This window comes from Rhipicephalus sanguineus, chromosome 3 (assembly GCF_013339695.2).
Source record: "Rhipicephalus sanguineus isolate Rsan-2018 chromosome 3, BIME_Rsan_1.4, whole genome shotgun sequence".
Classification (NCBI taxonomy): domain Eukaryota; kingdom Metazoa; phylum Arthropoda; class Arachnida; order Ixodida; family Ixodidae; genus Rhipicephalus; species Rhipicephalus sanguineus.
This window is the reverse complement of record NC_051178.1, coordinates 13,662,190-13,678,418: the sequence shown is the minus strand read 5'-3', so window position 1 is coordinate 13,678,418 and position 16,229 is coordinate 13,662,190. Positions and strand designations below refer to the sequence as shown.

General features: G+C 48.5%; 1 protein-coding gene across 2 annotated transcripts in view; it reads left to right on the top strand.

The window, feature by feature from the left end:
- Nucleotides 1–16,229, top strand: part of LOC119386457 (uncharacterized) — a 300,186-nt gene that overhangs the window by 136,072 nt on the left and 147,885 nt on the right. For both annotated transcript variants that reach the window (XM_037653742.2, XM_037653743.2), the window contains exon 3: nucleotides 2,923–3,023. In XM_037653742.2, the coding sequence (XP_037509670.1) occupies nucleotides 2,923–3,023 (101 nt within the window). The remainder of the gene's footprint in view (nucleotides 1–2,922; nucleotides 3,024–16,229) is intronic.

Genomic DNA, 16,229 nt, shown 5'->3' with positions numbered 1-16,229 from the left:
TAGAGGGAAACCTCCGTGGGTGACTTGCTGCCCTCAAAGCGGACGATGATGTTGTGCCCGGAACGAGAGCATGAGGTCACAGGGAGGTTCGATGAGATGTTCTCCCGCATCTCTTCCTCTCCGAGTGCCGTGTCAACACCGAATATGATGCCGCTGCACCTGTTATTTGCGGCTTGCCTCGCACGCACAGCGATGCCGCATATGTCGCTGATGCTGAGCAGCGGGTCAAGTGGAGAGCCGGTGGGCGTATCTGCGGCGACGACGTTGCGTCGGAAATTGACACAGACGCGAACCACAGCGTCTACTGTGGCCAGGAACGAGGAGATGGCCTCCTGTGTGGAGGCGCGAAAGTTTGCTCTCCTGTTCCTGGGCCGGTACATGACCGTCTCCACAGGGCCGCGGGCGTTGGCCCGGGGTGCGGCGCGGCGAGGCGCAGCAGCATTCTGAGCACTTGCTTTCGTTTTAGGTATTGCAAGGGCACTCTGTGGAGCTGAAACAAGTGGGGCGCACAGAGGGGTGCCAGGGGGGGCACCGGTAGGGGGGAGCAGAGGGAAGGCTGGTGCCTCCGTTTCAGTAGTCAGGGTGCCCAAGACACAGCTTCGGCGAGTGAGGGGCTGGCTCCTTTTTGGGGGAGGGGGCCTCGCCGCTCGCTCGTGTTTCTGCTGCTTGTTTTGTCAGCTGTTTGCTTCCCTTCTTCGCTGACGCCATGACATCAGGGTTGGGGGCAGGAGGGGACAGGGTTCTCGGGCTGTTTGCGGTGGCCGCGGCCTCTCGAGCTTGTTCAGGTGGGGAGGCAGTTGCTGCGGAGGGGGCAGGTGGGGAACCGGTCGGGCTGCTCTCCGCGGTGGAAACGGCGGGAGAGGAGAACGCCGGGGTGACGTACGAGCACGAGGAGGGAGAGGGGAACTCGTGACTGGTGTTCCTGTAGCTCTCTTGGCGAGGGAGGGAAGACAGGTTTTCCTCCAGCTCCGTCTCTCCTTGGTTGCATTCCTTGCCATTTTTGGGAAGTGGAGGGATGGCGGGGGCTCCTTCAATGGCGGTGGCAGACGATGTTTGCGGCGAGAAAATGGCGGCGGCCGTCTGCTGTGTTGCCTCGTATTGAGGGGGGGACGTCGATGGAAGCAGGGAGGTTTGTGCCGTTCTCTGCCTTGCGTGTTTTCGCCCGTGGTATGCTCCGCGGGAAGGCCGAGGTTTTCGTCGCCCTTCGAGTACGCCTGGGAGTGCTTGGGGCCTCCTCCTTGCGCAGGAGGCTGGTGGCGTCTCTCAGTTTCCTCGTGCGACATTTTCCTGTGGTGGTGGTGGCTGAGAGGCGAGGTGGGCTGACCCGTTGTGCCTCCTCCTGTCGCACGAGGCCTGCTGCCTTCTTCACAAGAAGGTCGTAGGCCCTGGAGTGGCTGGTGTTGCCGCTCAAGGTGTAGCCCGGGGGAAAGCCCGGGGGCAGGTTGTCCTTCATCACAGAAGGTGGAAGGGCACAACAGCACGTGCTGTCATGGAAGGCGGTGCATTAAGGGGGACAGGTTAGGGGCCCACATTGATCTTGAAGCCCTAATGAGGGCTGTGCGCCAGGCGCTTGTTCAAGAAAAATAAAATTAGGCACGCACAGGTGGCGCGAAAAAGCTATACGAAAGAAGAAACTTAGAGACGGACGCAAACTTCAGTTGTTGGCGAACGCGAGACCGCGGAGAGCCGTCAGTGGAAAGGAGTGAGGAGCAAAGAAGGAAAGAAAAATGGGATGTTCACGCGGCTTTGGTTTGTTTTTTTTTTTTGTAATTGTAATTTTGTAATTTTTTTTTAACAAGCTCGAGAGGAGCTTTGTAATTTACTTTGTCAGGTGTTGACTGCAGTACCCTAGGCAGAAATGTTTTTCGGAAAGGGGAGGGGGGTTCAACCATACATTATGTATGCTCGTGCGTGCGTTTATATGTGTGCGTGCATATATACACATGCAATGAAAAGTTTCGGGAGGGGGGGAGGCTTGAACCCCTGAAAACTCCCCCAATCCCCTGGCTATGCCAGTGGTTCACTGGCAGGGATTATATGCGATTCGACTCGGCCAATAGGAGGAATGCCTCCCTTGTGGCCATTTAGCGATCTGGATATGTGATCCTGCTCTGCCTTTCTCAGTCATGCCGAAAAGACACCCAGGAGTGTGTTCATTCGACAGTGTTCTCTTGACTCGCCGTGCAGAGAACACGGCAAAGACCGTGTTCTGGGAACCGTGTGAGACAAAGCATAATTGCACGGCTATGTTCAACTGTTGGCGCCTTTGTGCCCTGTTAAGCATTAACATTATTGTTTTCTTGTCGTAGACAGAGGTCGCGCAAGTCTTCTTTGGAAATTATTTGCATTTATGTCGAAATTTATTGTGCCTATATTCACGATTTTGGAAGCCTAAAACGCTGTTTTGCCTGCCTATTTATGGCGGCTAAAACGAGCTTTTTTAGTGCATAAAAATCCGGCCTCTAATAATAAACTACGTGGAGTAGCATAACACAAGCAGCGTCTTCACTTTCTCGAATGGCGATTTGTTTGCGTGTTCTTGCACCATGCGCGGAGCTGCAGGTGGGTAACGCGCGTTTCTTGGCTTTTTGCAAAGTCCTTTCAGTTCTCAAAGTGTTACCTTGAACATTACATCACAGAAAAAGCAGTAAAGGTGAACTTGTGCAAGCCGTGTTACAATGGTAAACATTCACCACTTTGCATTGCATTCACCACATTGCTCAGACGTGGACGAGAAAATCAAAGAAACGTATTATGCCGAAAAAAGCGTTATACATAATTGGGTCAAGGAGATTGCGATGTGTCAGCAATAGGGCGTCAGTTTATTTTGAATATATTATAGCATAGACGTATCGCTAGCAGCTTCCCTTAACAATGCGTTCAAATGCCACCGTGAGTTCTTCAAAAGGCGATCTTTTGCAGAATCCCGGACCGGTGCACATAGTGACCGTGCATCACGTGCGGCGACGGCGAGCTGCAACGTCTGTCTTGTCTCAGCAGAAACCTGCCACGCCAGTCGGAAGGTGAGTGAAACAGCACTGTCACTGATCCCGTTAATCGGGTTGGCAATCGCCTGGCGGATTCCAAGGGCACGAAAAAGTAAACCAATGTATCGGCCCCCCGAAACGCACCACGAAAGCGTGAACAATTTAGAGTTGGTCCTTTGGTGCGCCAGCGAACGCCGGTTGTGGTCCAAAGACCGAGTCAGAGCCGAGAGTCGATAACACAAACGAAAACGAAATATATTCTCAGTTAAGGCAATACAAATAACACAAACACATGCACACTCGGCTGGTACCAGTTACAACTTCACAATATTACTCAGATGGTGTTTACACAACGGGAGCTAAACAAACAGATGACACGCTACAAATGCAATCGCATGCATTACAACTATTCAAGGACAGTTAAAGTCCAGAATATACAATGGCGTATCCAGTCCACAGTACTTGGACGGTAATCGAATGCTTCTTTTCAAGGAAACACTCACGCCAGCTCCAGCGTTGATCGTCGTAGCTCAACCGTCGTTGTAACTTGCCACGGCTCACACGGCGTCGCCATCCAATTCTTCCAGATCGACGATCTACTGACCGCTCACCATCATAAACAAGTCTTCTTGGGCTAACGGAGCCACACTGAGCATAACTTCATCACCGGGCCGACTGACTCACTCCTGTCTCGAATGTCTCGACTGCCTGACTCGTCGTCGTTTGAACGCTTTTACCCCTTCTCCCCCGGTTTGTAGAAGCGTCGGGAGGGTTCTTCGGCGTGCAGTACAGCCAAGGATAAGGATAGTTCGAGATTTCTCTCGCCGGTTCTACTCGAGGCGGCGCCGCTCTGTGATGCGTCCCCCCTTCCTTCTAGAAACATCCAGGTTTTGCCGGGCGTTTGATCGCGTTGTCTGCGTCTGGCTCGAGTGGGTGAGGAGGATGCGGCGCGCCGGCATCTTTTGATGCTTGTTTTTTCGTCGTTCGCGCTTCTTGGGCGCGCGTCTCGCGCCGTTCTGTCGCGCAGCCGTTTGAAAGCGGCCGCGCGCGCGCTTTTTGTGCGCTCGTTCGTGACACTGCCCCCCACTTCAAGAATATTATCATATAATATTCAACCAACACAAATGAGCGCACACATATACAACCAAAAATGTCCCACCTACAGAGTCCATAACTCAGTCCACAGACAATGCGCGTCACATTCACAATAGAACTCTCGAAACAATTCGCAGGGCATTTCAATGTCACGACATACAAAAGATAAACTCAAGTACATCAATACAATACACCATCACACATTTCATATAAACAATGCAAAAGCACAAAAAATCACAGCATATCCACGGAGTGAATTATGATGAGTGGGCGAAGCTGCGGAGGTTCATCGGTAAACCGTGAATCTTCCGTGAATTCTGCCCAGTACTTCATCACCGACGTGAGATCGGGCGCGTTTATTCTAAAGGTTCTATGAGAGTTATGACGACTTGCAGCTCACTTTAATTTTACATGTACGTTGTGAATTTTCATTGTTTATTCACGCACAGGAGAAATCGCACACACGCACTACCTTGGAGGTCAAAATCCAGTGCCTATATATACGGGGTGGTCAGTGAACGGTTGTGCAGCGCGAGCGGTCGGTTTTTTCAATCAAGACGCTGCCGCGACGCTGCCTCGCGACGCTGCCTGCGTCGGCGCCGCTGCGCCGCGAGGCAAGATAGGGGGGGGGGACCGTAGGAGGACCATGAGGCGATGCGAAGCCGGAGCACTTGCACGATCGCGTTCCGTTGGCGTTGGGCATGCTACCGACCTCGCGTCGTGAAACGCGAACAGGGACGCTACGCGCGTCGTATCTTCCATCTAGCCTGGCCGTTAATTCTCACAGGGCGAGCGGGGAACGCGGTCGACAGGCGGGCGAGAGGGGGGCAGCGTAGGAGAGGACAGAGAGGGGGAGGGGACGCGCATGCGCTCGAGCTTATCGCGGCGTTGCGCAGGAGAGAATTTCGGCATGTCTAGCCCGCGTTTCAGAGGAAGAGTGGAAAGGGGGAGGGGAGAGGGGGCATGGGAGTGGGGAAGTGGAGAGGGGCATGGGAGGGGGAAGGTGAGAGGGTGAGTGGAGAGGGAAAGGGGTAGAGGACATGGGGAATGGTGAGGTGGAGTGGAGAGGAGGTGTGTGGAGAGGGTATGCGCATGCGCAGTAAGGGTGGTCACGCCGCACACCAGCACCACCGGACAGATACTGCCGTTTACTGCCGGCTACCGGGAGATACGCCGGACAACGGAGACGTGACAAGGTTAGACTAAGAGGAGCTACGCCCCTAAAACAAAGCTCCTCATTTACAACGCTTATACAGTAATATCAATAGTTCTCTACACATACTGTTAAGCAAACGACACTTGGGCTCACCAGCCATACATACTTCCTGCAGGGTATAATAACACAACACATTCCAACTGAAAGACACTTCAAACAAATTCAATTCCAACACCCTGTCCTGTTCAAGTAGACTCGCGCTTGCGCCCCTTCTTTCGGTGCTCGCTCGCTCTCTTTTTGTTCCTCTTCTTTTTCTTGCGAGCCGTTCCATTTGACGGTGCCGGAGGGAGCGTCTCTGCTGCCGTCGACACATTCGACACCGGCAGGGCGTGGTCGCGTTCGCTAGAACGTTCGCTGTGCTTCGCCAACTTATGCGCGTCGTGGTGTTTTGCTGGACGACCACCTTCGTCATCATTCCACTCACGGGTGGTGGTGGCCGCTTGGTGGCAACATCACCTGCTCGGCGGTTTTGCACCGGCGGTACAGCGACCGTTGGTGCCTCATTGTTGCCATTCGTTGACACCTCGGCTTCAATTGGAGTTCGGGCAACATCCTTCATGGGATTCCCGTCCGCGGTTCCTTTTTGTCGCGGTTCCCGAACCGACGAGGGCTCCATCTTCGGGTCTTCTCCCAAACGTTCAGGATCATATGGCCCTCGAGCTCCGTCGATGTTTCCCACGATTAGGTCGAACAGGGGGTTATCCATGCACAGGGCAGTAACTCTCCCACTGAAGTATGGGGTCTCAACCTCAATCTTGGCTTCAGGAAGCATTCGAATGGAACTATCGAGCAGGCGAACCGGGGTGGAATTGGCGCTGTGAACTCACTGTCTCGGACCAATTTCTTTCGTACGATAACAGTGGTGCACCCACTATCTCTTAATACCGTCACTTCCTTTCCACCAACTTTCCCCTTAAGTGTCGGCATTCTTTCGTTGTGTCTGTTGTCATGGCAGCACCAATGAAATGCATCTTCTTCCCGCTTCTCAGTTCGGCCAATTCATCATTGGTCCCTTCCGCTTCCTCTTTTGGCGTAGCATACGCACAAGCTGCTTGGTGGACTTTACTCGCATCGCTTCGACATGTGTCTGCTTTGTGCCCAGTTTGTCCACATTTAAAACACTTCATCACACTGGGGCGTGGGAACTTAGTCCGACAACTGTTAGCGCGATGGCCCACCCGGCTACACAGAAAACATCGCGGAACACTCTCCGGTGCACGCTTGTTTCCTTCTGGAGCCGATTTCTTCGACTCCTCGTGAACCTCCTTTTAAATGCGAAGCATTTTTTAGCGAACCTCTGGCACCTTGAGCGTTTCTATCTATCTATCTATCTATCTATCTATCTATCTATCTATCTATCTATCTATCTATCTAGCCGCCTACGTCTGGGCGCTCTCATGATCGCCTCCTTAACTTGGTGTAGACCAAAATTTGCATGTGAGGGTAAGAGGATTTGACGAATATGATTGCCGGGTAATGACATGAATAACGTTAAAATCCTGTCGCGTACGTTGTCAAACCCTTTCCATTAGACACGTGTGGCACATACCCGTTTACCATGGGCCGCGGTGTACGGGTATGCGCCACAGGTGATTGACAGTTTATATCTACCCAGGAATGGCGAGAACAGACATTGGTTACTTGAATGATAAAGCGTTAAGGAAAACCAGCATCGGCAGCGTTCACTCAACGAATGGAAATAATGAAAATTAGGATCCCGGCAGGAATCGAACCCAAGCATTCTCCGTGGCAATCAGGTATTCTACCACTGAGCCATGCCAGGTCTATAAACTGGTTTGGAAAAACAGCCTACGCAGGCGTAATATCGGCGCCACGTCAATTGTGGTTGTGGTGCTGTCTATCTAATTTTACAAGAAAGCAATAAACACTACATGATACTCCTACAATGTGTACTCCTACGATGCACGCGTCATACCAGATTAACGTCTGTTGTTCCAGTGTTGGCTCCCCTTTTATAGCTGTCTAATCAGCATTACATTTGTATACCTATCATTCAGCAAGCTATATTGAAGGATTGCTCGACCCCTGAGGAATACATTAACGAAAGTTACATATGATATCCACATCACCGCACCGTAAAGTGCACTTCGTCCACCAGAACGGCGCAGTGTCCTCTTCATTTCTTACGAGGTTGGGCGATGGCCTCATGGTGACCGAGGATGATGCCAGATTGCTTGACAGCCGCTTTGTAAACTAGGCTACGTAGGCAATATACGCCCAGGTAGTCTACGAATACGACAAACACCATCCACTCATGTTGGTCTACGTAGCACTATCCAGGCCTACCAGCCTCGAAGGCCTATACCTTACCAACGCGATGGGCGGCTTCAGGTTCCGACATGTCGCCGGCTCTGTCGACAGACAATTTGTCGACGAAATGACCGCGGCATCCACGAATTCCAACAGTTCTACTATACCACATACTTCACTACACATGGACCCCCCGTCACCACGATCACGACCGGATCCTATAACAAGTCATGACCAGCTGCTGGTGCTCACTGAACACGGTGATGATGCCCTTGTTCAAGAACTGTCAAGAACTTCTTGCACACATGTACACGGGTTCGTGAAACGTGCGTGCGTTCTCGGGACACGTATAAGCACTACATATCAGCTTACTACTTCTGGTGTTGGTAATACCCACGTTGCATACCCAACCGTAAACAACTGGTTATATAACACATATGCGGCACTTCAACATATATATGTGTGCGTATAAAATTCATACAAATCTTTAGCGTCATTTTGTAACGTGTCGCTCAGTAAAAAAAGTTACGCCACAGTCTCCTACCCGCCGCATGCTTCGCATAACATCGACTCCCACGGTAAGTGGGATCTCCCGAATTTTTTACTTTGGCCAGATTCGTGCCACCTTGCGCTTCCAAGGATTGATCGGCCAATTCAAGCATGTCCTCAAGCGATTTAGCTCTTCTCTCTTTCAGATACAGTGACAGGCTCGGGTGGCAACTGGTGAGAAATTGCTCTCTGATTAAAAGCTCTCTAAGCTCACCGTACTCCTGTGTCGTCTCTGCAAGTTCCATCCACCTGTCAAAATAATGGCTGTGCCGCGCGGCATACTGCGTTGCCGTCTCGCCATCAGCTGGCTTTCCCATACGGAACCGATCTTGGAAGCCTTCCACGGTGAATCTAAATCGCTTCAGCAAAGCAGCTTTCACTTTCGTGTAATTAGCTGCATCGGTAGGTGTCAACCTACCGTACACACTGAGCGCTTCGCCACTCAAACAAGTGCTCAGAGCTGTTGCCCATTGCTGCTCCGGCCAATTTTGGCTTCTAGCTATTGTCTCAAACCTGTGCAGGTATGCATCAAGGTCATCTTTCCTCTCATCAAATGCCAAAAGCAGTTTGCTTGGGTTCAAACGGAAGCTATGATCTTCCCTTTCACTGCTCTCCACTCTAGCCTGGACGGTAGTTTCCATGCGCTGCTGCAAACGGAGCCGTTCGAGTTCTATCTCGTGCTGCCGTTGCCTTTCTCTTTCAGCCATCTGCGCCTCTCTTTCTTCTCTTTCCCTCTCAGCTGCAGTTTCTCTCTCCAGCTCCAGTTTCAATTGTTGCTCTCTTTCTTCCTTCAGCTGTCACTCTTTAGCCTCTCGCTCTTCTTTCTTCCTCGCAGCTGCCAACCTCTCCCTTTCAAGTTCTGCTTTCAGCTGCTGTTCCTTCATCTCTCTTTCTTCCTTAGCTCTTTCTCTTTCTTCTTTTTCCTTTTAGCTAACCCACTTTCGTAGTTCGGCCCCAGACAAACCCATCTTCTTACCAATGGCAACTAATTTCTCAAGATCCATAATGCCCGTCAACAAACCTAGCCGCGTGCACAAAATATCTGCCTAACTTCAAATACCAAAACACTCTCTGCACACAGGTTAGCGAGAACGCGGTGCAGCACACAAAAATCGTTCGCAAGCACCATCAACGTCTCAAGGCTCTTTCTCCCTACTTTGGAGACACTTTGCACCAAAAAGGTCCTGTGTCGCGGACGCCAGAATAATTGTCACTGATCCCGTTAATCGGGTTGGCAATCGCCTGGCGGATTCCAGGGGCGGACGTATTGGCCCCCCGAAACGCACCACGAAAGCGTGGACAATTTAGAGTTGGTCCTTTGGTGCCTCAGCGAACGCCGGTTGTGGTCCAAAGACCGAGTCAGAGCCGAGAGTCGATAACACAAACGAAAACGAAATATATTCTCAGTAAAGGCAATACAAATAACACAAACACATGCACACTCGGCTGGTAGCAGTTACAACTTCACAGTATTACTCAGATTGTGTTTACACAACGGGAGCTAAACAAACAGCACACGCTACAAATGCAATCGCATGCATTACAACTATTCAATGACAGTTAAAGTCCTGAATATACAATGGCGTATCCAGTCCACAATACTTGGATGGTAATCGAATGCTTCTATTCAACGAAACACTCACGCCAGCTCCAGCGTTGATTGTCGTAGCTCAACCGTCGTCATAACTTGTCACGTCTCACACGGCGTCGTCATCCGATTCTTCCAGATCGCCGATCGACTGACCGCACACCATCATAACCACGTCTTCTTTGGCTAACGGAGCCACACTCAGCATAGCTTCACCATATCCGGGCCGACTGACTCACTCCTGTCTCGACTGTCTCGACTGCCTGACTCGTCATCGTTTGCACGCTTCTACCCCTTCTCCCCCGGTTTGTAGAAGCGTCAGGAGGGTTCTTCGGCGTGGAGTACAGCCAAGGCTAAGAATAGTTCGAGATTTCTCTCGCCGATTCTACTCGCGGCGGCGCCGCTCGGTGATGCGTCCCCCCTTCCTTCTCAGGTTTTGCCGGGCGTTTGATCGCGTTGTCTGCGTCTGGCTCGAGTGGGTGAGGAGGATGCGGCACGCCGGCGTCTTTTGATGCTTGTTTTTTTGTCGTTCGCGCTTCTTGGGCGCACGTCTCGCGCGGTTCTGTCGCGCAGCCGTTTGAAAGCGGCCGCGCGCGCGCTTTATGTGCGCTCGTTTGTGACAAGCACAAACATCTGCGGCCGACGTAATCACAAATACTCATGCACCAATCAACCAACGCTAGAACTTGATTAATGTTTCATCGTATCGCAATTTCGCGTCACTGATCACATCGCGGGAAAAAATTGCAGCGAGGAGGCTGATTTCTCTAGTGATTTTTCACGAGGATTACAATTAGTTCTGCGACGTTGTCACCAGTTCGGAAAGCAGAGATGGGCGCTTGGCATGCAGCGATGCGAACAGTTACGAACAATGAAATACCAGTCGTCGAGTGGTTCTGCCGATCGGTGGTTTTATGCCTCATCATCATTATCCCTTATTGCCCCTGAAGGTCCGATGCTTGGGCATTACCTAAGAAATGGGCAAGGCGCAAAAAAAGCTCAGGGCCTATATTCACGAAAACGTCTTACGCTAAAAATCTTCGTAAGAGATTACTTCGGCCAATCATGATGCGGGATATATCATTAGCGAAGCTGGTTGACCAATATGGAAACACATTTACGAAATAGAAGTTTTGTGAAATCGAGGACAGATTATTATGTAATGAAATATTACAAACAAGGAGGGAAGATGACGCTATGCATTTCTATGGAAGAGTAATAATTACAGGACAGTGCTACAGAACCAAGAAAGGACACACATGCGATGCGCACATTTTTACAAAAAAACTCGTACGGTGTTTTCGTAAGTAGAGTTCTTAAACGAATTTATGCCTATCGCTTGAGGAACGCTACAGCGCGAGCCCTCTTCTACACTCTAAAAACAAAGAGATTGCTGGGCGCTCTCTTTGGGAGAGTATATTCTTGTCCCATATTTCACTCTCTTTTCCGGAGTAAATCACCTCTTCTTGAGGCAGAGTATAGTAATGCCACCAGAAAGGGTTATAGTACTCCACCTCAACCGAGTAACATAGCTCTGAACGAAACAGAGTAGCTGGACCCCTCTGAAAGGAGTAGTAGTACACCTCAAGAAAAAAATAGCAGAACGCGGGCCAAAGTAGGACGCTAAAATTGTTTTTGACAATTTATTCATGTGTTGATCGTAACGATACATAATCAAGAGCAATACGACAAAAAGACGTTAGACAAAAAAACGCGCGCGAGCGAGGCTCGAACCAGCGACCCTGAAATTGCGAGTCCGACGCGCTACCGCAACGCCACACTGGATTTTTGTTCTTTTTTGCCTGCTTTTGACAAGAAACAAACAAACACAAGAAGAAACGCTATTTACAATACAAACACTGGTTGCGTAAAAAGGGAGAGGGATCGAAAGGAAAAAAAGGGAAGGGCCATACTGGGACTAATGAGGACTCTCTAAACCTCCTTCATTTGTAAAAGAAGCTCTGTGTCATGAGTATCGTGTGGAGTGCGTGTCATTTAGCGATCACTGCTTAGTCAGCTTCTTCATTAATGGCCACAAAGGAAAAAAGTTTGACTGGGACCAATGGAAATTAAATTCTAAATTGTTAAATGACATCTTTTCATCGGATGTCGAAAACAGCTTTCAAAAAATGGAATGTGATAGACCAGAAAGGTGGGGAGAAAAGTGGGAATTGTTTAAACAAGAAATTAAATTGAAAGGATTGGAGCGTTCGACCGCCATACATCGAAAAGCAAGATAAGAAGAATCACTCCTCAAGGCTAACTTGCAAAAAATGTTAATCGAAGAGAATGAAAGACCAGGAATGTTTGCTGACGACATCCGTGTAGTGAAACGAAAGCTGGAGCAGTTTGACATAAGCAGATATCTACTTGTGCGGGTAAGAATGGAACGCATAATGGCTGGTGAAACGCCGACAAAGAGAGCACTTGGCGTAGAAAAGTGGCATGCGCGACGAAATCAGATTACAGAAATCGAAATGCAGGGTGAAGTCATTGAGGATGCCGATCAAATCGGGAATGCCTTCTATGAACACTATCGTGAATTGTTCGCAAGTTCTACTGTAGAAATGGCGCGATCTGAAAAATAGTTTTTGCACATGATGCCGAGAGTTAGCGATGAAACTAAGGCAGTCTTAGAACATCAAATCTCTGTAGAAGAAGTTAAGTGTTCAATAGAAAAAATGAATGCTGGGAAATCGCCTGGGCCGGATGGATTAACGACAGAGTTTTACAAAACATTTAAGCATGCTATTGCTGCAGTTTTAGCGGAAGTGTACAATGAGCCTTTGGCCATAACTGCTTGCCACTGTGATTTTCAAGATCGCACACTATTCTAATTCCAAAATCAGAAGACCCGATGGTCCTCCGCAGAGTGACAGCATACCGCCCCATATGTTTAACAAACTGTGATTATAAAATTCTTATGAGAATTCTGGCGAAACGTCTCCAAACTATCATTAGAGTATTAGTAGGGCTACATCAAACATGTGGTATTAAAGGTCGATCGATTTTCATGAATATACATACAGCATGCAGTGTACTAGAGTGCTGCGACGAAATGGGAACCGCGGTGGCAATGCTGCAAATCGATTTAGAAAAAGGCCTTTGACAAAGTCCCCCATGAAATACTTCTCTGTCTTCTAGATTATGTCAATGCGGGAAAAGTAATTGGAGACGGAGTGGCTATGGCGTACAGGGGATTGCTCAGCACAACTAATTGTCAATAAGGTATCCGGTGTGCCCATCAGTGTGCAGAGGTCTGTGCGTCAGGGGTGCCCCCTATCTCCGCTGTTGTTTAGTTTATACATTGAACCATTTTGTCTGAGCGTTATAAACAGTGAATGTATACGTGGATTTAAACTGCATGAGGTGGAAGTGCGGCTTCTCACCTATGCAACGCCACACTGGAAGACGACGAGCGCGACCTTTTTCTTTCACGTTGTCACTGATCATGTCAGTGATCTGTCCACATTTTCTTGTTTAGAAACGCCGGTCCGAGTGTCTCCGTACATGCGACAACCAAGCACAAGGTAATTCATTTGTTTGTTTTGTGCTTCCCGGTATCAAAACGTCAATCCGGCACATTTCTCAGCAAACACGATTAGCGTAACCGAAGATATGTGCGGCATTCGCATTGACTAGCTAAGCGGTTAGTCATTTCTGTGTAGAAAACGCTGTACTGCTCAACTGCACATTGAACACTTCTGTTTTCGTAACGGCCTTGGACATATTTTCGGTCATTATTGTTCACGTTCCGCGACTGCAGCCGTAATAGCCCACTCTAGCCGTACGGACCATTTAGCTTAGGGCAGTATCTCTGCGCATGACGTTCGTAGCGAAAAACTTAATACGAATAATTTAAAAACATTTCGGATGTAGTTTCGATCGTCGACGGACCCCATCAGGTGATATTCGTTTACTTAACTGCAGAAATCAAAAGCTAAAGACGTGGATATTCGGCTTTATCCCAGTACCGTCCAGTACATTGAAAAGCACTGGGAGGCGCTGGAAACGCTGCCATTTTTGATTAGTCGCCTCCAGCCCCGCGACTATATATATATATTGTTACGACGAGAGGGACGGGGATCGATACCCCGCACCTCCACCAAAATGTTACGGGCAGAAAAAGGCGTCGAAGGTTATATTTACAGGGTATATACAGAGAACAAAGCGAGGCATACAAGATGGAGCCATGTCCGCGCGGAATCAGGGAACGTCGTCCTCTTTCATGACGTCTCCCTCTTCATCTTCGTAGCATCATATATATATATATATATATATATATATATATATATATATATATATATATATATATATATATATATTATACTAAGTTCAATTGCCATCTTTGAGAGATACAGATGGGGGGATAGTAGAAAATAAGCTGTCCCCGGACAGCCTGACAAGCCTACCAACCTTTGGTAGTGGGGCAATATTACATATACACACACTTTTACATAATTATACAAACACCAAGCTACACACACGCGCATATATACAGGGGCATATTAGTGCTTTTACAGATTTCGACTGACACTTTCTTCCTAAAAGGGAACGAAATCATAGATGTCTAAACATTCCAACATGAATCTATGCAGAAACCACATACATCTTTTTAAGTTCTTTAAAATTTAAATTTAAATTTTAAGTTCTTTAAGGAGGCCGTAAAGAGATCAAACTGTATTGATTTATGGCTGTTTAATAGTGTAGGTATTGTGTATCGAAGCATTTGTTTCCTGTAGTTTGAACGCGGTGTGGGCACTAACCATTCCTCTAAGTGTCTGGTACTGTGACGTGGAGCTTTTTTAAATGCGAAGCATTTCTTAGCGAACCTCTGGCACTTTGAGCGTTTCTATCTATCTATCTATCTATCTATCTATCTATCTATCTATCTATCTATCTATCTATCTATCTATCTATCTATCTATCTATCTATCTATCTATCTATCTATCTATCTATCTATCTATCTATCTATCTATCTATCTATCTATCTATCTATCTATCTATCTATCTATCTATCTATCTATCTATCTAGCCGCCTACGTCTGGGCGCTCTCATGATCGCCTCCTTAACTTGGTGTAGACCACAATTTGCATGTGAGGGTAAGAGGATTTGACGAATATGATTGCCGGGTCATGACATGAATAACGTTAAAATCCTGTCGCGTACGTCGTCAAGCCCTTTCCACTAGACACGTGTGGCACATACCCGTTTACCATGGGCCGCGGTGTACGGGTATGCGCCACAGGTGATTGACAGTTTATATCTACCCAGGAATGGCGAGAACAGACATTGGTTACTTGAATGCTAAAGCTTTAAGGAAAACCAGCATCGGCAGCGTTCACTGAACGAATGGAAATAATGACAATTAGGATCCCAGCAGGAATCGAACCCAAGAACAGTGCATGAAGCATACAATGGTGCGCAACCGCACTACAAGCAATGCACAGACAAATGACCGTAATTATTCTTGTTAGTAACGTTTAACCTATGCTCGCGAAGTCGGTCGTTAAGGCATCTTCCCGTCTGACCTATGTACTTATTTCCACAGGTCAACGGGAGCTCGTATACTACCTCTTGTACACAGTCCACGAGGGGATCACGATGGTTTTTCGAACATCTCTTACGATGCGGATCTGTTAGTCGACATATCCTGCCCAGTTTTTCGGGCGCAGAAAACACTACTTTTATGTCCACATGATTAGCCATTCTCTTCAGGTTGTGCGCCGTTCTGTGCAGATAGGGCACTACTGCCACTCTGCTCTTACTCTTCGCCTGTGCGTCCGGGGGGTTAACGTCCAAGCGGCATCTTTTAAGAAGACTCTCGGCAACAGACACCTGTACCGACTCCGGAAAACCCGCTGCCGATAACCTCACCGACTGATTCATTAGACTTTCATGAATCTTATGGTGGCAGGACTTTTTCAGCGCATTTCCAAGACACAGATTAGCAATGCTCCTCTTAACGAGCTTCGAGTGAGCGGACCTGTACGGCAACAGGGGTTTATTGGCTCTGGGTTTATATTCCCAACACGTGTGCTGATCCGTGAATTGAAGCTCAATGTCCAAGAACCGCAGCACCTTATCAGACGGCTCTTCGACTGTTAGAATAAGTGGGCTAAGGCTTGCAGAAAAAAACTTTTGAGCTCATCTACTGATACGTGTGCATTCGGCTCGTACATGACGAGGTATTCGTCCACGTACCTGAAAACTTTGACCACCCTTTGCTCCGACAGGGCGCGTGCCAGATTCCTGTTATGGTGGGCTAAAAATATATCGCTTAGTATCGGCGCCAAACAGGAGCCGATACAGACGCCCTGCTTCTGAAGGAAAACTTTCCCATTCCAAGTGGCGAAAGTCGAACGAAGGTAGCAACGAAGCAAATCTAAAAAGCAGTGAACCGCCCAGCCGAATTCTGAAAAGGCACCGCGCCATAGTCATCAATGCACTCTTCTACGCATGCTATTAGTTTGTTTTGTGGCAAAGAATAAAACAGGTCCTTTATGTCAAAGGAGCAAGCC